We start from the raw sequence: 24,801 nt of genomic DNA on the forward strand, positions 1-24,801 counted from the left end.
TTTTTTTAATCTCTACCTTCTTTAAATTGCATGGATGAGTCATGCTTTAGAATTAAAAGAACAAGCCTCATTTAAAACCTCACTGGAGTCACTCACAGAAGCTCTAAAACCAGCTAGAGATTGGGCTGAAAGATGTGGCAGAGCATCCAGGATGGAGGTTTGAATTCTGAGGCTTTTGTGGTGTTTGCCGCTGTTGCACAGCATGAGCACAGCCAAATCATCTTCTACTGTACTTTCCAACCTTAGGTACCAACCTTGCCTTGATCTGGTGGGCAAACACATTCAGCAACATCTTTATCCATTTTTGGTTGCTTATTAACCATATCAATCCATCAATACCCCAACTTCAATCAGGCTGAAGGCTCTTTCACCTCTGTCTAATGCTGCTTGCCTTCACCCTGCTGTGTGTGCTCTGTTCACCTACAACCTCTCTTAGGATGCTTGTGGGGTGTCCCCAGCACAGTTGGCTGGCAGGAGGTTGCCCTGAAAATGTGTGCTGAGGGCCTTCTGGCAAAGATCGGAAGGATGATCTTGTTTATCTTCAAGGGATTGCACTCAGCTACGCTGTCCTCCCAGGGTGCTAACATCTGCAAGAGCTGGGTGCAACCTTTTTGTGCAACACAGACAGAGGTGGGGACGCAATGTGCTGCAGAGGGAATTCCCAGCTCGAAGGTGTAGGGCTGAGAAGGTCCAGGATTGAAGTGGTCATCAAGATAGGGAGATATCATGGAGATATTAGGTTAAAGCAAATTACACGTGTCGATTTCAGCAGGGTTTCACCTTCTCACCATTTAGCACTGTCAGAAGAGAGGCAGTTCAGGGCAGGACCAAACACAGACCTTCACTTGCCAGGAGAGCTGTATTGACAGCAACCGCAAAGCTCCAGGCTGGCGTGGGAGCGGAGCCGGGGCAGAGAACTACATTTTGGGGATTGTGCCTTCCCTGGCTCAGTCTGAAGGGTCTCTGTTTCAGGCACCATATAGCAGGCATTATGTTTGCATATGATATCACTTCTGTAGAAGAAGCAGCCTATTCATGAGCAGTAGCATCTTCACATCAAATACAACTGCAGACATGGCTGACAAAACAACCACTTAATTGAAATAGAAACGACACTGGAAAATTCAAAGAGGGTGCAAAAAACTCCCAAGTAGTTATTACTCACTGGAAGCAAATCCTAGACATGTAAGGCATGGGATGCACGCAAAGTGCTGGGAGAAACAGGATTTATGGGTAGGCATACCTCTGCCCTCAAAACACCTGTCGATTCTTCAGATGATCCCCCAAACTTTCCTGAAATTAAATACATAGTTTGGGACAATCCTTCTCCGATTCCTCCAGAGTACACAGCATGCTGCAAGGAACAAAACCCCCACTCCTGACAGTCGGACACCCAAAAATTTAGAGGCTTCTGCCTGCCCCTCTGGTGGGATTCCTGCAAACACAGCCTGCCTCTGCGGTAGATTCATCGGGTGATTTTCCCAACGTTAACACCGGCGGGTGCGGTGTGTGACCATGCCGCAGCCGCTGTGCCCGCACAGCGATGCTGTCTCTGCCCAGTCTCTCGTTGCCCGGGCTCCTGCCTGTGCAGACCATTTCAGAGCTGGGTCTGAGAGGCTCCGGAGAGCGCCGGGAGGAAGCACAGCCATAGCAAAGTATTTCTGTCCTCGGTTCTGCTTATCCCGAATCAGTTCTCGCAGCTCCCTTCTGTAATTTCTTCCCACTTCCGTAGCAGCTGTCTGAGCTTTCAGCTGTTCTGCCATGAGCAAAGGTGCCAGCACCCTTTAAATCACTACAGAAAAATAAGGGTGTATTCCCCATCCTGAAAGAAAGAAGAAAGGACAAAGTTTGGGGTTTGGGTTTTTTTTTTTTCCCTTGCAGAAGACAAGTGCTTGTCAGAGATAACTAGGAGGGGTCTGGAGGTTATTTGCAAATTAATTAGCCTCTGAAAGGAGAGGACTGCAAGCAATGCCAGATAAGCCTGTAGCAGCCACACCCCTGCAGCAAACAGTTAATATTCCCTTTCCTCTCCAGGGGAATGTCAGGGGTTAATTCAGTAGCTGTGCATTTAATAGCTCAATTTAAAGGGGAAAAAATGACACCCTTCTCCCCTGCCTTGCTGGTTGTGGATGGTTTGCTCTGTCTCGTTGATCACATGCTCCCCGAGCCCCTGGTGCTGCAGAAGCCCCAGCTGCTGCTGCTGATGAGCCGGTGCTGCTCAGGATCCGTCCCGGCCCCTGCCTGTCAATGCCTTGCAGTGCTGACCTCCTCTTTAAAGGAGGGAGCGCGCAGGATGAGCCCTTGAGCGTATGGGTGGAAATTTGGGAGGCACCCATTCTCTCACCACCGTTTCTAGCTCTAACCATGTCTATTTGTTGTTGTCTTTTTTTCAGGGACTATGGATCTTCAAAGAGAAAATCAGGTAAGATACCAGGCTTTCTACGTACTGCATGATTACAGAGAGGACCTCCCCCCTCCCCTTTTTAAACCTTCCCTTTCTCTTGTGTTGCATGAAATTGCATAGCAGTTTAACTTTTTATTGCTGAAGCCTGCTAGAGATGGGCATACAGTTTCTTTCCTTTGCACTGGAGAGAAGAAACCCACCTTATATAGTATTTCAGTTAAAATGACTGCTCTCCTCTGGCTGTATTTATATAGCTTCTTCTCCAGCCTGAGAGGATAATTGTATTAAATTTCTCTCTTTCATTTTTTTTCTTAAGTCAATCTTTACCTGAGTAAACAGTCAGAATGCAGCCTGAGAATTGGGGTCCTTTTCCGGCGGGGAAGGGAATGCTTTTCTGTTCTGAATCTTTTTTTTTTTTTTTTTTTTTCCTTTCCAAAAGGCTCTGGTGAGGCTTCTGATGCAAAAGCTTCTCAGTGTCTGTGGCTGGGTTTGGGCTGCCTCAACAGCTCTAGCTCAGTGTTTTGTTTTTAAGATCCTGGATTCAAATGTCCTATAAAACCCTGATTTGAAACTATATAAATCCAATTTTTCCCCTCCCCTTGTAGCTCTTAGTGATTTTTACAGATGTGTTTTCAACAGGGACTTGTAATTATGGGCCTCTGGGTTTGGCTGCTCTGAGCTGGATGTGTCAGGGCTTTCTCTTTTTATTCTTTCTTTTTTTTTTTTTTTAATTTTTTTCCCTAAGCAGCATTGAGCACCTGCAACTCTCATTGACTTTGTTTGGAATCTTGGGTCCTCCAAATTGCATTCAGGGCATCCAAAGAGAGGCCTTTCAAACCAATAGCAACTCCTGGAAAACTCTGGCCTGTGTGCAGGGGAGGGGAGGATTTTTTTCTTCTTTTTTAAGATGATGAAGAAACACTGCAATGGCTTAGTCTCTGGGAAGGAAGGGAAGATAAATGTAACATACTGGACTCCAATGAATGTCACTGCCTAGATTGATCTGTTGGGTAATTATGAGAGTTTTTAAGCTGCAGTCCTGTAATAAGTTAACTGACGCACTAAAGTGAAGCTCTTGCTTGACCCTGATGCCCTGTGCATCAAATGGCGGTTGCCTTTGCAGGCTAATACTTTTGGTACCCTTTCCCTGAATTTCCCTGAGGTGGATTGTGGTAATGAAGAGGCAAGTGTGGTACAAGGTGCTGGCTTGACACAATAAACTAGGGCATGCTTCGTCTTCCTAATCTCCTACAAAGCTTCTGTCTGGGTTGTACTTCTAGGGCCTCCTAAATGTAGTATTAAAGTGAAGTGTTTGTTCACAATGGCCCGTGAATTAAATTGGCAGCAGCACTTTCTCTAGAGGGGCTGACCATAATGATCCAAGTGACTCAGTAGAAGGCAGAGCTGAGTGTGGGGGCTCCTGGCTCAGTGCCACATCCTGAGCACTGGGGGCTTTTGGGCCACGTAAAGACCTTTGAAAAACGTTGCTGAAGTCTCTGGGGCAGCCTGATTTAGCACTGACCTAGAACAGCATTAGAAAACCAGGAGAGCTTTGGGCTCAGTGCACCAGTTGACACGCACAGGAGCTGCAATACTCATGCAAGAGATGTGAGGAATTGCTTTGGCAGCGTGAGGGAACTGCTGCTCCTCCATTCCTGTGGCTCTGGGGGGAAGTTGAAGCTGGTCAACTGGTCAGCCATGACGTTGGGGGAAGAGGGATTGGGTCAGTGTAGCCGAGATACCATTTGTGGATGCTGCCCTGCTGGGCTCTTTGTTGGCCTCCTGCCCTGAGCATCCCAAGCGACGTGCTCATCCATCCCTGCGACAGAGCCAAGGGAGAGAGCCTGTCCCACTTGCACATGCTGCCGGGTCCCCTTCTGGGACTGCTTCCTCTTCGCTGCTTCTTGGTGCTTGGCTGCTCACACAGCTAGGGCTTGGAAACAGTGGGGTTTAGGGATGCTCTTTCTCCACTTACCCTGTACGAAGAGGAATGTGAAGCAGCTCTTTGACCAAAGTGAGCTGCATAAAGGGACTCTGTTCTCAGCCATCTTCTTGCCTGATTTTAGAGCGGCAGAGGAATGCTTCCTTCTGTTTAGAGCGGGATATTGTGGGAGTGTGCACACAACAAGCGAAGGAATATGCCAAGGGAGTTGGTAGTTACAGCCTCTAACAAAGACCAGCTTTATGACACTCGAACAAATGATGGGGTAAATAAGCACAGATTTCCAGGGTGTGCTGTGAGAGTCTTTTAAGATAACAAATAGCTTTGAAACATAGTTTCCTCTGTAGGTGCAGGCACTACTCTGTTTTTAAACAAGAGACAAATAGGCACTCTTAAATGCAAGCACCTCCCAATAAATCAGACCTGTGAACACATCTTCTTCACATCATCTGTGAACACAAAGATGTGCGGTGAGAAGGCTTTTGGGTGTGAGCACGGCTGTCCTACGCTGTCCGGCAGGAATCCCACAGCTGCCGTGTCTCAGGCATGCGCAGGCATGACATGAGCATGGCCGATCGCAGAAACATTTGGGGAATGCCTCTGACAGCCAGTATCACCTCTACCCTGACCTCTGCCTTGCCAGAGTGTGCGTCTAGCTAGTCCTGTGCTTGCCCCTTAGAGCAGGGAGAAATTGGATAAGTTCAGAGTTTAATAGGAGTTATGGAAACATTTATTGCTGCAGCTGATACTGGTTGTAAACATTTGAGACCTTCTGAACCAAATGCAATAGTGTGGCTTGTCCTTAGCTAAACAGAGGGGAGTCGTGCACTGATCTGGGGCATCTCTGCATGCCAGCCCTGAGCCAGGCTTCCTCTTGTGTGAAGTAATATATAAACACTGAGCCTTTTGCTTGGATATGATCTAATTAGAAATGCTTTAACCTGCAGTCAGCTCAGAGACCTGGAGCTTCACTGTAAGCCACTGAGGCTCTGCGTAGGCATGGACGTTTGCTTGGCCTGAGCTGCCACATGTGCTGTGACCTTGGATTTGTGGGGCTTTACTTGACGTGCTGCAGAGCTGCTTCAGAAAGCTGCCTTCATATTTCCAGGCAATTGAATTGTTGCTCTATGACCATCTGTCAGTGCCAAAGAGATTTCAGTACAACTGTAAAGAGTGGTTACCGAGGGCATATTCTGCACGCTCGCAACAAATGGTCTCGTATAGGTCTCTCCAAAGACCCTCTGTAGCAAAAAGGGAAGGAATTACTTTTCAGACTCCAATTTGTCAATCACATTAACCAAGTGAACAGCAACTCATTTGTCACTCAAAATAGGCATTACCTCTATGCAAGCATTCATTGTGTGGTTTTCTCTCCTCAAATCAAAATAAGGGCAGAATTGCTGCAAGTCTAGTAATGGATATTTGCATGGTACATTACAAACCACAAATTAGGTTAATCCACTCTGCAAACCCTACCAGCTACCATCTGTGCATGGTGAACTAATTAACCCTTGAGACATCTGCTAATCCTGATGTGGCTTGTAAAACCAGTTGGAGTATGTTTCTCCCCAAAGATGTGTCCCACACACATGCCCCACACGCCCTCCTTACTGGATAGAGCAAGTTTCAGACTCCTGGAGTAAAATGATCTTGCCCTCTTCCCTTGCTGAGAATCTTTCTTGGCTGGTTTCATGCCAAAGTTGTTGTCAGATCCCCAGTCATGAAGCTGAAGCAAGCATCTGGGACCTGGTGTTTGGTGGCAATAGGGAGTTGATGTGGGCTCCACAGCTTTTCCACACTGAGTCTCGGTGCTCCTCAATTACTGAGAGGGTTCCCCTTGCTAACGGTGGGGTCAGACCCGGCAGAAGAGATGCTGCTTGACCTTTGCTTTCAAAGCTAAGGCATGGATCTCTGCCACCTGTTTTGTAGGCAGCCAAGCCCTTGTGCTTACTGCTTTTGGTGCTAGCAGGAGCACTGCTGGCCATCCCCCTTCTGAAATCATAACAAAAAAAACCACTACTTGCCCACCCCCACTGCTCTGATTCCCCTGCTTGCTGCTGGGGGCACAGCTGACTTCAAGCTGCTGCTCAGCGGCCTTCTCTGGCACCTCATTGCTATGCAGTAGGATGCTCCTCCAAGTGAGGGGGAATAAACTTTAAAAAAAAAAAAAAAAAGTTTATGGCTCCATCAGTACTGCAGTGTCTCCTTTCTCTAGCTGATCAGATCCTGCCTGCATCAAGTTGGCTGTACTTTGGCTGAGTCTGCCAGCTGAAATCTATTGAAATAGCCCCTGTAATTGAGCACTTAGAATATTAACTTAACAGTTTGGTCCAAGCCAGTGTTGCCTCAGTGAGGATGCTGATGAGGCTTGGCTTCCTCAGCAGAGAGAACTATCCTTCAGCTTGGTTCCCACGTCCAGTTTTTGGACTAGCAGAATATGGCAGCATCCAGGCAACAATCTCTGCTTCCTTTCCCTCCTGTAATCTAAAACTAGGAGGGATGTATCTGCTGGCAAGTAAATCAAAACTTCAGAGTCCATTGGAAGCTACTTCTCAAACTTTTTATAGAAACATCTGTAATGCTCTCTTTTCTCTCAATGGGGCAATTAAGTAGAGTTGAGAGAATTGCAACAATGATGGAAGTGGGGCCTCCAAGTGAAAAACAAGCAGATCATTGTAACAACACCGAGGGCCCTCATGGCTGATCACTTTGTGGGATTGCTGCCTTGGGCTTATGGGTGGAGCGGACAGCAACAGTTGTTTCTTTAGCCCAATTCTTCATTACTAGGGAAGCCCTCTTCCTTGCTTTCACATGCTGAGGATGCGTTCTCTGTCAGCTTCAGGGAGATGCCTTAATCACTGTTTCTTTGAGTTATCAGGGATAGTTTTTCTGCTTCCTTTGTAATTACAAAGGGAAATGGCTTAACTTTTGGCTTTTTCTGTCTTTACAGCTGAGCTATGCTCATCAGTTCAGAGCTTAACCTTTCTGGTCCTGTCACGCTGCACGTGCCTAACCTGCACTTACAGCTCCATGGCATGTCTCACATTTTTCTTTTTTTATTTTTATAAATGAGCTTTATTTTCTTAACTTCAGTTTGAACTGCCTCCTTTGAGGTGATACAGAGAAAATGAATGGTGTGTGCTAGCCCTTCTGTGCTTAATCATTCAACGGGGTCAGAAATGTGTGATCCATTAACTGGACCAGCCAGGCTGCGTGGCTGGAGCTGTCTCTCCCTGTTGCAGGACTGAGGTGCCGACCCTAAGGACAAAGCTTTGTTGGTGCAACTGAGCGTGGAGCTCTGCCAGCTTCGTAGCTCTGCAGCAGGCATTTAGCTACATGTAGGTACAGGGAGAGGAGGGAACATACAGCCTCCAGCCCTGGCAGATATTTTGTGATATTTGTAGGAGATGGCTGCAGTGGAGGCAGAAGGAAGAACCTCTCCAAGAGAGGCACGGTGCTGCCTTTCCTTTGCCTTAAGGTTGTTGCAGTATTGATGGGATGTCATCTGGAGTGGTGGATGGCCTTTTAATATTAGAGCTGTGAATGTAACTGCAGGCGTGCTGTGGGCATGCCTTAACTTACTCAGTTGACTGTTAAATCTGTCTCAGTTTTCCCCTCTGAGCCAGAGGAAGCCTGAATCTTTTAAATGGGTTCTCAAAGGGGCCAAATCGAAGAGTGTGTTACTAAAGATGTTGAAAAAAACAATTAACTAACATGGTGAATCCCAGCATGAGGCAACGCATCTTCTGTCAGGGTGGTGACTGCAGCAGATGTCTTGGGGCTACCTGTGTTGAGTGCATCAGTAATGAAGCAGGCAGTTGGTTATTGCTTAATGAATCTGAGCCCTGGTGATAGCAGCAAAGCTAGACTGTGTTTTTAAACTTAAATGTTAGTTTGAGTCATTCTGCTCTCCTGGTGTTTGTCTCTGGAGTCTGTCTCCCTGTACTCCATCCGAAAGGAAAGCTTCAGCTGGGAAGGTTAATCTTTTTCTTTTCTTTTAAGGTGGTGAATGGGGATCTAAATGTGTCCAAGCTCATGGCAAGGTCCCAGGAACATCTTAAACCACGTAGCTTGGGCTTGGTGTCTTAATCCTTGTAAGAAATCTGTGGTACAATATGATCCCTGCAGACTGAGACATGTGCTCTTGTTTGTGTCCTGATGAATCACACGTGCGTGCTGTGTTCCTTGCATTGTTTTCTGCAATTAGTGCAGAAACAGCGATGGTGGACTGGCTCCTTGGTGCCATTTGGCCTGTTGATGAGGATGGCTGGACAAGGTAGTTTGCCAGCTGCTATTTTGTAACTTCAGAAGCATGTACTGACAGGATAGCTCTTGATCAGAGATCAGGATCTGTTCCTCCATCATACGATTAACCTTCTTGGCTGTATGTACTAATTACTGCATGGAATTTAAAAACAGCAAATTCTGGCAGAACATTTTGGTTCTCACATAGCTTTTTTCTTTTTTTCTTTTTTTTTTTTTTTTTTTAACAGGAGGATAAAGGATTTAGTAATAAAAGAAGGACAGAGTAGGCAGAAGCATAGCAACTGAGGACGAAATAAACCTGAGCATATAATTACTGGGGATGTACATCTTGGGCCTGGTTCTGGAAGGAGTCAGTAGTTAATCATCTCAGTGTGCATCCTCAGTTCAGTCCTTGATGACGGAGCTTCCTCTTATGATGGAGAACTATTCTTCCTCAACTAGTGAATTTGCGAAACTCTAACTTCTGTTCAGTTTATTGGCTTTTGCCCGATGCAGTAATTCCCAAAACAGTTCATTTTCTTTCTTGATTTTTTTTAACAAGCCTGTAAGTGTCTTTTTTTTTTTTTTTAACAAGTTCTTCATATAATTGAAGGAACATCTACGCTGTGTTTTTTCCAAAGCAGGGCTATTGCTCTGTGCTCAGGTGCGTTGGCACAGAGTGGGATTTGAGGAAGAGCTTCAGCTAAGTCAGGCAGACTTAATCTCCTTGCAGCATCTGTGTGTGTGTGACCCAATTCTGCATCTTCAGTCAAGATGTGAATCTGTCCACTCCAATCCCACACTCCAAATCCAGCCTGTGGTATTCTGGCAGGAGAAAACTGATCTCACGCTTCTCCTTGTACACCATATTTTTAAAGTCACTGTTTAAACTGAAATGCTTTGGACTTCTGCCTGAGGCTACTGAAGAGAAGAGCAGATAGGAGACTTTATTCTGCACTGCTTCAGCTTTCTGCTGACAAGACATGTGGCCCGTTAGGTGTATAGGATCACTGTTGTCTTCTGGGTGGCCCATATGCTGGGGTGGGAGGAAGATGGGATAAGAGGAAGAGTTGTTTGTGTGTTGTGTGGGTTTTTGTTTTGATCATTGGCTTTTAAACTGAAGTGTGGCGACAGGGTACAGGATTAGGGAAAGGAATGTGTTTGTGCTCTTCACTGTTCCCAGTTCAGCGTCAATGCTGCGCAGAGCCCCGTGTCGGGGAGAGAGGGCACGGAGGCTGGGCGGGCAGGGAAGGACTGCAAGTATGAGGTGTGGCTCGAGCACAGCCATGGCAGAACAGCATGCACCCTTGTGAATGCTTTGGAGAGCCTTCAGATGAGTGCTGAGAAAGCACTGGGTACCTTAGAGGACGTAATGGCATTTCTTGTGGTTTTAAGGAGTTCTCTATTCTCCATCTGTTCCTGTTCTGCCTTCCCCCTCTGCCTGTCGGTGGCAGATGGTATTAACGCTGCCTGCGTGGGTTTTTCCTCTCTTGCACAGAGAACTGTGTGGTATCGGATTTTGATTTTGGCATGTTAGATAAGGCAGGTGAGAAATGCACTTGGGACCTGGAGTGGAGGGTGATGATCCTCAGCTGTTGCAGGAATCCGTACACGGCACAGACAGGTCTGGCTGGCTGAGAGGAGCAGACCTCTTACCTGAGTGTTTTAGATAACTTAGTCTCAGGCTGGTGAGCACCTGAAACTTGAATCTCTCTCGTGAGAAGGAAACCTGGATGGCAGAGTGTGTCCTTAGGCTGTTGAGAGCACTCACCCCTAAAATAGCACTCCCTGAGTGCCCCCAGCTTTGTGCATGGTTTTGTGCCTGTCACATTCTGGCTGGCCTGTGTCCGGGCTGTGTGACAGGCAGCGTCCTCACCAGTCTGCTCTGGATGGAGTGGGTCATCTCACCAGAGAAAGCTGGAAGCATTACTTACAAGGTGCTCAGCAGGAGTTATAACATATGCATCAGCTGGCCATCTCAGTCTGCTGCCAGTTAAAACAGGCTGCCTGAACATGCTGATGTTGCAGTACGTTTTCTGTGCTTGGCAGTGTGACTTCTTTGCAGTTGGGATTTGAGTCTTGCTTTTTTTTTTTCTTCAGCTATGCATGAATCCTAGTGTGTGTGTGTACATACCTGTGACTTTCCAAGTGCGATGGCTGGCGCTTCTCTGCCCTCCTCAGCAGTGTTGGAGGCTGTTCTTTTCCTTGGAGGGGTGATACTCTTGGTTTGTACAGCTGTAGATGTGGATTAGCGTTCATCTGGATATTCTAGGCACTTCCCAGCAAAACTAAGAACTGCTACACAACTGTATGTGCAGGGGCTGTACCACAGTAATCATGTGGGAAGCAGTCCTTGCTTGCCATGTGGGAAGAGTTAATAGGAGCTATGGCTGCCAGAACAAAAACTAAACAATCCTGGATACTTCTGCGTTTATGAATGGGATTAGGATGGGCTTTTGCAGAAGTAAATAGAGTAGAAAATTGGGACTAAGTTTTCTTTACGTTTGTACTTTTAGAAAGGATGAAGGACTGTATGAGGCTGTGGAAATGCAGCTGGTGAGCATGTCACTGTGCAGTTTGTCGAGCACACGATCCTCTCACCCTCGCGCTCCATTCTGACTTGGGAAAGGGCTTGCTAGTTGTGGATTTCTCCCCTGCAGGAGTGAGTTATCCAGATGATGAATTTCTGAGGCATGCTTGAGTCACGTGAAAGCCAGATGTGAACATTTTCCAAGCAGTGTGTGTGGGTCTAGCGTACGCCAGGCAGCTCTGCTTACGTGGCAAGTGGAAGTGGTCTGAGATTGGTCTGCAGCGTGGTGCCGGGGAGGCGAGGAGCCCTGGCAGCTGCCGGAGCGGCCACTTCTGCTGGGGAGAAGGTGCTGGCTGGGCTCGTCGCTGCGGCTCAGCACATCTGCCCCCACCCCCTGCACAAATGCAGTGCCTCTTCCCGAGTACAAGCCCTGCAGAGGCTGTTTGTGATGCAGCTGAACGTGGTGAATAGGACTAAAATTAAAGGCCTTATTTAATGCCTTCTGCCAATCCTCTTAGTCATGCACTTTAGCTGGATTTGCATGTTTGATAACCTACTAGTCAAATATTTTTTTCAGGATGTACCTTTTAAGATACTGGCTCTTGAACAGATGGCATGGGGACTGGAGGAGGTGTTCTGCTTCAAGTACATAGAAGAGGAGATATCTCTGCAGGGATGAGAGGTTTACTTTAAAACTCAGTCTCCCAGTGGGAAAAAAAAAAAATCAGATATATCTCTGTATTCCTTCAAAGACTATCTTAAAATACTTGCTTTAATAATGATGCATGAACATCCCACAGACATAAGAGCAAGGAAAACTTACTTAAGCTGCTCTGGTGGGGGACAGGGTGTGGCTACTACTTGCCCAGCAATCACAGTAGCAAATAAATCTGTCATTGTGTGTCACGGTTTAACCCGAGCCAGCAACTAAGCACCACCCAGCCGCTCGCTCACTCCCCCCTTGGTGGGATGGGGGAGAGAATCAGAAGGGTAAAAGGGAGAAAACTCGTGGGTTGAGATAAGAACAGTTTAATAATTGAAGTAAGATAAATTAGAACATTTAAATAGGTAAAGCAAAAGATGTGCACGCAAGCAAAGCAAAACAAGGAATTCATTCGCTCCTTCCCATCGGCAGGCAGGTGTTCAGCCATCCCCAGGAAAGCAGGGCTCCATCACGCGTAATGGTTACTTGGGAAGACAAATGCCATCACTCCGAGTGTCCCCCCTTCCCTCTTCTTCCCCCAGCTTTATATGCTGGGCATGATGTCATATGGTGTGGAATAGCCCTTTGGCCAGTCTGGGTCAGCCCCTCTGGCTGTGCTCCCTCCCAGCCCCCCACGCACCCGGCAGAGCATGGGAAGCTATACCCAAAACACAGCACTATACCAGCTACTAAGAAGAAAATTAACTCTATCCCAGCTGAAACCAGGACGTTGTGGTACCTAGGAAGTGTGATGGCTGATCAGGCCCACCCTGGGTCAGGCACCAAGCACAAATGTTGCTTTTGTTTAGGTCCCTCTGGAGCCTGGAGGGCGAAACATCAATGGTGCAGTTCAGCAGGGTGCATTGAGCAGTAGTACTTGAAATAGATCAAAACCCTTGCAACCTTTCTGTGCCATCCTCCCATTTCTCTGTCTGTCTGTTGTTCTCGGCCTCATTGAATGAGTTAATTGTGTAAGCCAGGAACGTGTGAAAATAGTTCCAATTCAGATTAAGGCTAATCTGCATTTTTCCTCTTTCCAAGCTGTTTTACAGCCATATTGTAGAGCTACATGTAGACTCTGTATCAAAGTAATTCTCTGATAAAAGTACTTCCATTGCTGGGGGAGGTTAGCAACACCAAGTATTTCTCTCTCCCTCCCCTAGTCTAGTACTATTGCATCTTACTGCTTTCCCATTTAGCAAAAGTGTCGAGCCCCAACTGAAGGGGAAGGGGCTGGAGGAGAGGAACCTGGAGATAGGCTGACAAATCATGGTCAATGGGTCTGGGGGATGAAGGGTCTGGAAATGGCTCACAAGGGTATGGGGAAACACTGAGCGTGGTGCTCTGTCTGCAGATGGGAGCAGAAACAAGCCGTACAGTTTTGGGGTTCTTCATTGAGCTTCCTGCTTTTGGTTTGTATGGATGGGCAGCCTCACCTTGTCAGGAGGAGGAGGTTGTTCCTCAGCTTGTCTGAAGAGGGCAGAAAGGAAGTGATGAGGGGAGAAGTGGAGGCAAAAATCCCAACTAGAAGCTCTGGAGGAGCCAGAGGAGGGATTGAGTAGGCTGAGCCTGGCCCTCTGAGGTTCCTTACCTGCTCTGGGCAGCAAGGTGTCCCACCTGAGCGCCCAGGACAACAACGTGGCACTTCATTTGTACCAACTCCTTGGCAGGCTTGACCTCCAAAATCTCAGTTGAAATAAAGGCTTAATTTCTGTTTTCTGTTCTGCCGTATGTGACTAATATTACAGTGAAGAAGGCTCTAGGCCACTTCTAAGAAATGGACACTTCTAAGGAACAGCCTGGTCAGCCCACTTCTTGCTAACTTATAAAATACCACTGTTGGGATGAGAACACCCCCATTTTTCCCTTAATGCATTTTATTTGAACAGTGATGAGTAGAAGAAGCATTTACTTCCCCCAGCTCCAGTCTGAGGAATCACTGCCAATTACTGGACCACCAGTGAAGTCCTCTGAAGTGGAGTGGAGCACTGATCGCTGACTTCGCAGGAAGCCAGTGTAGTTTTGGTTTACTCTAAGACTGTAGTGCTTAGTATCCTTTCACCCTTCCAGTTAAGACAAGAAGGGTGTACATCTGGGAAATGAATCTGCAACATGCTCAGCTGCACTCACCACTGTGGTCCTTGAATAACCGAGCCAGTAGTACCTCCTCATGGGGAGGACTAACGACCTACAGAATTGCACTGTCAGAAAGGGGCAGTCTCAGATGTCAGCATCTCTTCAGCATGGCCACTTGTTCTTATAATAATTTTCTTAGTATTTTAAGGTGCATCTTAACAGCTGCAAGGAGATTTCAGTATTCCCAGTTGATGTTTAAGGTAGGACTTCATGAGAACAAGAGTATTATTAATTAAATGGACCTAGGACTGCTATCTCCTATGGAAGGCAACTTCCATAGAACACGTTATGCCTGTATAAATAAATTCTTTTTACCCTCCAAAGCAAGGTAGCCACCTCCAGGTCACTTGTTGGGACTTGTCTTTGGCCCATGCTAACTTCTCAAAAATCATTTGGGGCACGGGCTACATGGCCAGAACTACAACCATGCTGAGACTCCTGACCAGTATGATTCAATTCCCTGGAATTACTGCAGGAACATTGTTTGGAAATATGTAGCTTAACAGGCTAGACAGCTATACAGGCACTAGTTTAAAAAAAAAGTTTGTTATAAAGGTCCCTGATAGCCCCAGCGATATGCAACCTGTGAATCTTTAGGAGGGTGTTCGTTATAGCCTTTACAGCAGTATTAAATAATGGATGCTGGACTCAACATTGAACTGAACATTTTAAGTGATCTTACTGACAAAAAGAAACCTGCATCAGTAGCTACTGCTAAAATGCCTGTGGAAGAGGAGTTTCTCTGCACCTGCCGCACCAGGGATGCACCTGGATGCGCAGTACTGTTGTGAACCATGAACATGGCATCTCCTGGGTTTTGGTAGCATTGAGCTCGCCTGTTTGACTCTAGACTGACTCTAGCTTTTGTAGGTTTTCCGTGAAACTCGCTCTGCTCTAACTGCACACAAGACAAGTAGTCTGCTGCTAAAATGAGATAAGTGGAGCTGTATCGCAAGCGTAAAGTGTTGGTCCCCAGCAGTCTGGTGCCTGTTCTCTTGCCAGTGGTGGGAGGAGCAGCAAACAAGCCAATCTCATTGGCAGCAGAAAAGCTTGTGGTGAAATCTAAAATAATCCATTTCATGTGTTTTGTAAACCACAGCAAAAAGCTTAATTATGTCTTTAAAGCCTTTGACCCCCCAGCTCCTTCCTTTCCTTCCCCACCTGAGGAGCCCAGCTGACCCGTCCGGGGGTTGCCCACCTCCGTGATGGCAGCTCGGATGGGATGGGGTTCAGCAGCCACTTCCAGTGACGCGCCTGCTCTGCTGCTATTTCTGTGCGTTGTGGCTCCGACAGGGAGCCTCCTCTGTGCTCTTCACAACCGCCTCGGCCCTGTGGCTTAACTGTAATTTATGGACCCGTGTTTCTTTTGAGCTTTTAAAAATAATTCCAGTCAGAGGGGTTTGTTCTGGCTCCAGCTGAAGCCGGCAGCAGGGGCTGTGGGGGTTGGTGTTAGGAGCAGAATCGGGATGCCGTTGCCTTAGGAGTGGCTCGCTTTGAGCAGGCAACTTTAATTTTCCTTCCAAATACTGAGATTTCCCCCCCCCAAGTCATCTGAGACCAGCCGGTGCTCGGCTGTGCGGCAACAGGGGAGAGGAGAGGCAGGAAGCGAGGGTTTGTTCGTTTACTGTTACCAATCCCATTGGAAACCGGCTCCAAGCCCCATGCAGAATTCCAGTAAAACTCTGTCCTAAAGGGGAAACCCGGGGCCGTTCAAAGCTTGTGTTTTGTTGGCTTGGGCACAGCATGCTTCTGGGGCCTTTGACCTCCTCCCCGAACCCTGGCTCCCTCCGCGGCTCTTCGTTTGAGCTCTCTGTGAAGTGGAATCCATCACTAATATCTGATATTTTTATTATTTGTAGGGGGAACTCTTAGAAGCTGGTAGCAATTAGAGCTTAAATGTCTTGGAATTAAAAAAAAAAAAAATCCCCAAGAAGGAAGTTTAATGCTAAGCAGATGTGCAGGAGCAGCTGAAATATGCTAGCTGTCTTCTGCTTCAGAAGCAACCTCATCCACATCTAGCTGCTGTCAGGCTGGGGCAGCTGAGAAGTGCTGCTGCTTTTATGCTGCTTCTTGGGCCTGGGGAGCCCACGCTGGGGACCTGTGGGATTGTTTACTGGTTAATACTTAGATTGCCCTTTTGTTCTGGCTGAGACCGATGGTTTTGACAAGGACAAAAAATACTTTGTTTACAAAGAAATAAAAATTGATAGAAGCTAACAGAATTGGTTTTCATGGTGAGTTTGGTTCCTTGAGATTTCATAGGGGGCATTTGTAGATATGGCTACTGTAGATCTAGGTTTAAACTCCCTCTCTTCTTGGGCAGACAGATCCAGGGTAGCCCTAAGCTTGTGTTAAGCACAGCTTATTCCCTCTATCTTTAATTGTTGGCTGTTTCAGCCTTTTGCTGCCAGCTTGGATTGGGGCAAACTGTTCGAAATCTTCCCGTTTTTTTCCTGCAATACTTCTTCTGCTTTATTTATCGCTGCCATATTCAGGTTCTTCTGTCTGGAGAAGGATCTGACAGCTGACTGAAGTTCATAATCCTGTTCCTGAAGGCAGTGGAAGTCTATTCAAAAGCTAATAGACAAGTTGCTGACAACAGCTTCTTCACACCCTTTCCCGTGCGTGCCCTGAGTCTGTAATAGAAACATGCTGTATGTTCCCCTCCGTAAGCTAGAGCACAAGTTACTCTGCCAGATGATTTCCTGTTGTATTATACCAATGCAGAGCCTTTTTCTTTTTTTCTTAAATGGTAATCCAAAGTAAATTATTGTAATTTACCACAGTGTATTTTGTACTGTATTGTGACAGTGCAGTGCCTGGGTTTGGGAGTTAGACGGTTGGAAGACTTCAGGTTTTTCTCCAGACTGCCACTATTGAGAACTTACTGAAAAGTAAGCAAAACACCAAATCCAGTTTTGCTCTAACGCAATGAAAATTGTGTGCCTGATTTAAAGAAAGGATTTCAAAACCTCACAATTCCCTTAGCGCTGAGGAAACACAGCAATGTGTTTCTTGGACCTGTGGTTTCCAGTGGGAAGGTTTGAAGGCTGTTTCTTATGCTTTGTATCATGCTAGCAATTTCTCAGTTACATACGTACTAGGAATTTATTACTGATTTTTGGCTGTCTTGATGATATTCTGCAGGTCAAAAGACAATAACAGGTCAAGTAGACAAGGCCACCAGTATAGCTTGCCCCTCTATCCAAGTGATTGAAGAGTGATCTTCTGCTGTTAAACTGATGGGTCCAGAACTGGGTTCCCCATTGCACATGAGTTTTTAAAATTGCATTTCGGAATTGTTTGTCAGAATTTAGGAAATTCTTAGCCTATTATATAAACACCTCCTTGTCTCTTCTCCCAGGCAATGTGAGAGTAACAGCTGTCCTTACCTCCTTCGTCCCACAGAAGGGGGATATTTGCTGGTTCTTATTTTGAAATGAGGGCAAACCTAACTCTTAAAACATGCTTCTAGTGTATTCAAACAACAAAAAAAAAAAACAGCAAACCACCACTTAACATTTGAAGATTATTCCCAGAATCCCAAGCCAAGTATTTACACCTCATTTCATGGAGGGGGAGGGAAATCTTTTGACCTTGTTGGTAGCAACTCCATTAGCTTTCTCCTTAACCAGGTTTCTGCCTCATATTCATTGGCCAAAAATTTGTATTTCTAGTTACACTTTGAATGTACCTTTATTGGAGCTTTGTACTCTTTTCCATGGAGTATTATTTGTCTATTGTTACTTTCCTTAATGCTATTCCAGGGTAACAAAACACAAATGCTTGCGGAAACTTGCATGTGTTTGCTAAGCTCAATCTCTGCGAGTTGCCTGTTGGTCTTTTGGGGATCATTAACAGCTGCAAAGCTAAATACTTTTGCAGGTCTGAGGTTTAATAAGTCAAACTGTCTCTTGGTATGCATTCCCTGTCCTATTGGGAATAAGCTCAGAGCATATCTTATTCTGAGATCTCAAAATTGGATCACTACAGATCAGTTTCATAAGTTCTGCAAGTCCCCTAAAACATAAAAATTAAGTGGGTAGTTCTTAGGACTTGACCATGAACTGAGTCCCTATCATGCCAACACCACTCTTAAGGAAAAACTTCACATTTCTTTCAAAGCTGTCCTGACTAACTTTCAAACTTTCTGATATGACTGTTTTCTTGTTTCTCTAATTACTTTCTCTTTTCATGGCTGCCCTCTTCTTGGATTTCAAGTTTGGATGTCCACTTTGTCTGAGACTCCAAAAAAGAGTGTCACTCCAGGTAAATTCTTGTGTCTTGGTGTTCTGCATGCTATTAAAAAGAGAAGTCTGTAGTTCAAACTGTGTGTGGTTTTGGAGTTGTCTTGAATATGAGTCTCTAACAGTGGATATCCAGGATCTGTTGTCTACTTGTGTATTGGTTTTTCATGATGCATGATTTCTGATAAGGAAGAGCTTTGCTTTTCTAACTGCTGCCTCACCTTAACGTTGCTGCTAGCAGTGGATGGTAGTTTGCTGTGTTGTGTCTTCCTCGCCCAGCTCAAAGCTGCAATCCAAAGCAGCCTCCCCTCTTGCGGTGGGTTGACCCTGGCCACAGCTAAGTACCTGCACAGCTGCTCTCTCACTATCCCCTGTGGGATGGAGGAGAGAAGAACAGGAGCAAAAGTGAGAAATCTTCTCTTGTAAAAGAGAGAAACATGACTGTGCTCCTTGTTCCTCTGAAGTGCTCTTTTGCTTTTCCACAGTTAAGTAGAAAGGTTATATGGAAAACCTGGGACTCTGAGGAAGATGCAAAATTTTCATGGGAGCATCAGACTCCTTGTCACAAGGAGTTGGTAAGGAGGAGGGAGCAGGGAAACAACTTCTAGGTGAGGTGTCAGGGTCTGAAGGGAAGTAGTCCAATACAAGAACTAAGCTTTATAGTATAAGGAATCAGGACTTCTCCTGAGTAACCAGTGGATTTCTTCTGCAAACATTTGTCACCTGACATGAAATACCAGAGAAGAGGTCTTTTCTTCCTTCAGACTTAGGAAAAATGATCATGAGCCGTAGACCCTGTGTCTGTACAGGATGCTGGCCTGGTCACCCAGGCGGTTAAGGCCACACATAGGTCTCAAGGCAAGGAAAGATGGAAACACTCCTGCTGCTTTCGGTACCTGATTTGGTAAATATTCAAGTTCATGCCCTGTTCAAAGTATGTGAACAAAATTCCACCATCCTCAATGGATGAGTGCTTGCTTGTCTGAGGTTTTTAGTAAGCAAGACTGCTGTGATTTCAGAAATGCTATCCTTGACAGAAGTTTAATATATCCCTGGGGGAGGTTCTGCCTGATCTTAGCAGAGTGCATCTAATTTCAGGGTGGTAGCTGGATATAAAAGTGCAGAAATATCTGAAGTATTCAGTCACAGGAGCCTGGTGGTTGATAGGTCACCAGGGAGTTCAGGCAGAGAAACAGAATGAGACTGAGCAGGAGAGAAACGTGTTGAGGAGGAGACAGAAGAGGTGGTGTCGCTTGGGAAGAATGACAAGAAGCCCTCGGATTACCTGGCTGGGGGGTGAGGTTGGGTTTCTCTGACTCTCTACATCTGTTGGGACTGTTTCGTGTTTCTATGTGTAAAATGACAAATTGAATGCCAAGGCTTTCATCCTTCTTGAAGGGCAAGGAAGTGAAATCTTTAACAGATACAAATTTCTTCCCCTCTGCTGACTGCTTTTATCTAAATGCATGTTGCTAGTTTGGCTTCAAATAAAAATCTGTGCATGATGACAGGGCAAATGTAAGCAATTAATTGCATTGCATGGTGCTCAAGAAGATGAATGTTGATACATAGTCCTGCTCAGAACTCTTCTGGTACATCTGTCAGGTTCTTAGCTCCCCATGGTGTTTCAGTTCACATGGCCTTTGGGTTTACTTCTCACCCAAATGAATCTCCAGTTTCCAACACCGCTGCTCTTCAGTCCAGACCTGCCATGGGCTGTGTCCTAATGTGGCAGGCTGACAGAGCAGACTTGAATTTGAATATGATCTTTACCCACGTAGTACATATCTGTGTCTTAGGCTGGGGGTTGGAGACTAGAACAGAAGCCAGTTTGTGCTGCCTGAGCTCCAGATGAGGGCATGAACCTGCTCCACGAAGTGGAGACTCTAACCAAGGATTGCAAGTGGTTTAATTTCCTACTTTGGAAAAAGACGGGTGCCATACAGCCAGATCCTGAGAGGTGCTGTGGTGGGGCACTAGTTTGGGTCACCCCAACTGCCGTTAAATTCCTTGGCTGGTCTGCTTCGTGCCATGTGGAGGAATGCGACTGTGTTGCACCACTGAGCAAGAGACTGGGGCAAACTCCAGAGTACATAGGTGACTTCAGCCTGGTGGAAGACCCTGTCTAGCAGCTGTGTGAAAATCTCTAAGCAGTTTAACAGATTTGTGTGCAAAATACTTAAGTATTCTTAACTGTTGCTACCTGTAACCTAGTTGGTTGGAATCGCTGTTCAGAGAGCCAACTTTCCAAGAAGGAGTGGAAAGAGGGCTCAACTTTTTTTTTTTCCTTTCACCCTCCTGCCTCTAATTTTTCTTGGCTCTATCTTAAAACCTAGCAGATCAAAAATAAAAAATAAAAATCCTGAGACTAACAAGCTCCACTTGGCAAAGGTCAGCACTGAATTTCTCTGTCAGGATTTTGTTGGAAATGCTGCTGAGGACTGTAAAGAAGGAAGAACTGAACTGGAGGACTCGCTTGAGAGAGTGCCTGCCGCTTACCATGGGCCAAGCTCATTCCTGACGCGCTCCTCGTGGGGGCTGTGTTTTGCTGCTGATTTTAGCCGTGCGTCAGACACGTACTCCAGTGCTGGAAGCAACAGTCTACCTTAAAGCTGCCGCTTGTTTCAAACTCTTGAAGGCTTATCTAGATCTTGGTTCTCAGAAGCACTAGAAAATACTAGGTGTGCCATATGCTGGAGAATTAATCCAGGCATCAGGTTAATTTTCTGCTGCTGTGGCTGCTGGTCATATTCCCTTCTTGGTGGCAATGCGTACTGTTGGTGTGGGCTCCCTGTAGGTGTTAGTAGCAGCAACCCAGGGGGCCAGGGGCGAGTTAATGCAGCCCATGGAGTTACCATTTAAACCAGATTTCTGCATGGATAGCCAGAAACATAACAAGAAAGGCTAGAGTTTTAGTTACTCTGCAAGGAAGCTATTGCCCCGTGTACTGAAAGGCTTGCAGAGCACATGAGTGCTGTGGAGTTGAGAAAGGTGCATGGATGGATGCTCACTTACGGAGAAACTGCTTGTACGTTAATTATAGCTGCTAACCTGGGGTGAGAGGGTTTGCATGATGACCTGGCCATCACTGGGTGCATGGTGCTCAACCTTGCTTTATTCTCAGGCATTCTTTGGGATTTGGACAAGGTTTTAGGCCACTTGTCTGGCTTTGAGTCTTCTGAATTACTTAAGCAGTCGGATCCAAACCCTTCCCTTTCTGCTTTCAATCCTATCTCTGCCTAACAGCAGGGTGTCACTTGCTTCTGAAACTCTTTTCTGAAAACGCAATGGAGTTGCTTTGTTCTTCATAAAAGAGCTACCTGGCCAAGCTCAGGAAAGAACTACAGAAATGACAGGGTATTAATAACCCATTTGATAGACTTATCTAAATATTCATTTTCATCTATAATGAGGCAAAGGGATTTTTGCCAGTACTGTTTTGCTAAGACCTGGAGACTGGACTGGACTGGACTTCGTGCTGAATTCCTTTAGTTACTATGGGTGGTGCTGAACTTCTGTCTCTGTCCCTAAGCTTTGTAGCTCAGGACTGCTACACCAAGAGCTGTTGATCTCTGAAGTTAAACACTGCTAGGATTGGGGGGGATTCCTGTCTGGCAGAAGGGATGGAGGTGAATCCCCTTTCCTATTGCCACAAGCTGTGCCTGGTCTTTTACCTCCAAGAATAATTGACGTGCAAATACAGCCTGAATTTTGGTAAGTGGGAAGGGGCCTGAAGAGTGACAGGCTGGAGTGCAGGAGTATCCAGGATACTTAGAACAAAAAGCAAAAGAATGAACAAACAAACAAAAATCCAAAACAAAACAAAAACCCCCACTGAATAGAAGAGAGATCCTAGGCTTCGAAACATTGTTTTGATCTGAATCCATATTGTCCCCAAGGAGATTTGTAGGAGGCTTCATCAGTCTCATCTGACTGCTTACTCTAGGAACTGGTTATTTTAGGAACTGGTTTTCTGAGACCCCTGTGAGATCGTGAGCTATTGTGTAATGTTGTGTGCTTTACGCGGTAAAGTCTGGTTTTTATCTTGTGTGCAACAGACACTTAACCCAATTTTTAGGCAGACCTAAGCTCTCTATCTTAAAATACTTGGAGATATATCACTGGTGGAAGGCTCAAAGAAAACATGCAGTTTTAATGTTTATTTCTCATAGTGATGCGGTCCTTCCGATACAAAAGAGGTAGTGTTTTTAGGGGAAGAAAATCCATATGTTTAGAGCTGGGCATATGGTTGTTGTGAGGGGATAGACCGATTGGAGGATTTTAAGTAGGCCTGCTGCTATTCTGGCTATTCTTTTTTTTCCCTTTTTTTTTTTTTTCCCCCTCCTTCCCCAAAAGGAGTTTTCCAGAGATACATAAAGGCTTACCCTTGAAGAACTGGCTTTAACAAGAAACCACAGTTCTAGATCCAAGCTACCACAGTTACTCCTCCCTATGCACAGAAAAGTGTGAAGCTCTGACTTTATCGTATGGAAAGCTGTGATGCTCGGGGATGCTTTCTGCCAGCCGCCCCTGCGTGCAGACCCTGCACGTGTCCTCAGCAGTTGTGCCCGGGTTGGAAGAGCTGGACTACCTGCAGTTGGTTGTTCAGCTGTGAATCATCCCTATGGTGTTCACTGACCGTTTCTGTGGTTTTGGCTTCTTCTGAAAAACTTCCACTGACCAGCCCACTACTAATTCATTTAGTCTGAATCTGTAAACATTTGATTGATAATCATAAAAGGGCAATATAAAAGCCTGTGCGCTGTACAGATTAAAAGAGCAGACATGTTTATAGCCTGATAACAACAGAGTACTCTGGCAAAGATGAGGAGTCTCAGATTTCCATATCCAGATGATTTTATTTTTGGAGTCCAGTTGGTGGTTTTAATTTTTGGCTATTGCAAAACCATCATAGGTCTTAGCTGTTGCAACACAGGAGGAGGAGGAGGAAGACGTTGCTTGGAACGGGTGCTCTGCGCTCTTATTTAGGAGGCTTTCACAGTAGTTGTTGGTCTCTGAGTACAGCGGGAGGAATGATGCTCCCTCCTCGCTGCCTGGTGAGGGGGACAGGGTGCAACTGTGTCACTTAATAGTGCCAGCTGTGAGGGGCACGGACAAGCTCCGATGACATTTCTGCCCAGCCCCAGGAAGGGAATCGCTGAGGTGAGGAGCGGGAGGATTGTAAAGTGGAGCCCTATGGAGAGGAGGAGGGGTATCCTCAAGACTTTAACCAGGAAACGGACTCGAGGCAAAAAGAAACGGAGAGGCAAGCAATCTCTTATTTCAGCCCGCGATCTATCGTGCGCTCTGCTCTGGGGAGGGCTTGCAGGTTGGAGCTAAACCAAAACACTAATTCTGCTTTTTTGGGGGAGAGGAGGCTGAAGATGCTTTTAAAAAAGTGGGGCTGTAATGCCAGGGAGGCATTGAAGCATGCATGTGAGCTTGCTGGGGAACTCATCCCACTCTGCATCCCTCTTCTCTGGTGTGCTTCACACAGAGCAGGCTGTTACTCTTCAATGCGATGTTGTGCCCTGTGTTACAAATTAGACCTGAACTAATTGGCAGGGATGCGGAAGCGCCCACGGCAGCGGGTGTAATTGGTGCTGTGCTCTCTGTGGTGCTGCCTGTCGTGTTCTTTTGAATCCCCTTTGGGGGGAAAGCCTGCAGTCTGACATAGCAGCAATGTTGTGGGCATCCTGAGAATATAGTAACAACCTAAACCAGGCTACCCAGAAAATGTTTAAGGCTTTTCGTTACTGGGAGGAGCTGTTTCTCTGTCTTCTTTCCTCCTCTCCTTCCTCCTTTCTTTCCTCCTTTACTGTTACTGAAGTCTTTGTCACTGTGCAGTGCCTAATCCTGGGCAAGCGTCACTCCGGGAACCACAGGGACCCCACCCCTCCAAAGGGGGATATCCTCTAGGCAGGATCTGCTATAGCTGTAAATTAACAAGTTTGACCTTGGTTACTTCCTAGACCAAGGAATTTATCACCCTATTTTTTTGTCTTAATAGGAACCCTGTAACACTTACACAAGCTTCTGTTAAAACAGTCATTGTATATGTTGCAGCAGCCACTGTAGCGTCAAAGAAATCCTCCTGCAGCGAGTACCTTACCTGAGGCAGGACAGAGTAAATGGCATCGTGAAGTCCTGCTGGGTTTTGGATACGTGAGTTCAGATATAACCTATCTTGCTGGACTGTTGTAAACCCACTTTGTTTGGAGCCAGATTTGTGGAGGTGGATTTGAAGTGCTGCTTCTCCGGGTTTCCTGGCAAGGGCGCTCCCCTGGCACATGGTCCCTGGCTCAGGCTCGGTGGCTGACAGCGGGGTGTTTGCCAGCCTGCGCTCCAGCCTGGTCCTCTCCTTGTTCCCAGCAGGGACACGTGCATCACATGAGCACCGCTCGTGCCACCAAGCCAATGCTGTGTTTTGTGTTCGGGGTTGTTTGGTTTTGGTTGTTTTTTTTTTTTCCCCTTACTTTACTCCCATGCAAACTGTCTAGGAAATTAGAGGAAAGAAGATATTTGGGGTGTCTGTTTAGCAAGTAGCTTCCTGCATGTCCCCTGCTCCCTTTGCCTTTCCACACATTGAATTCT

At 46.2% G+C, this 24,801-nt stretch overlaps 1 protein-coding gene across 2 annotated transcripts in view; it reads left to right on the forward strand.

The window, feature by feature from the left end:
• The window catches only part of SH3PXD2A (SH3 and PX domains 2A), a gene marked incomplete at its 5' end in the record, with an annotated part of 263,482 nt that overhangs the window by 173,265 nt on the left and 65,416 nt on the right, over nucleotides 1-24,801 (forward strand). The window contains 2 exons of one of the 2 annotated variants that reach the window (XM_082308802.1): nucleotides 2,394-2,422; nucleotides 18,182-18,229. In XM_082308802.1, coding sequence (XP_082164928.1) covers nucleotides 2,394-2,422; nucleotides 18,182-18,229 — 77 coding nt within the window. The remainder of the gene's footprint in view (nucleotides 1-2,393; nucleotides 2,423-18,181; nucleotides 18,230-24,801) is intronic. The other variant, XM_082308803.1, reaches the window with a different exon arrangement.

This window comes from Platalea leucorodia, assembly GCF_965183815.1.
Source record: "Platalea leucorodia genome assembly, chromosome: 4".
In the NCBI taxonomy this organism is placed as follows: Eukaryota; Metazoa; Chordata; class Aves; order Pelecaniformes; family Threskiornithidae; genus Platalea; species Platalea leucorodia.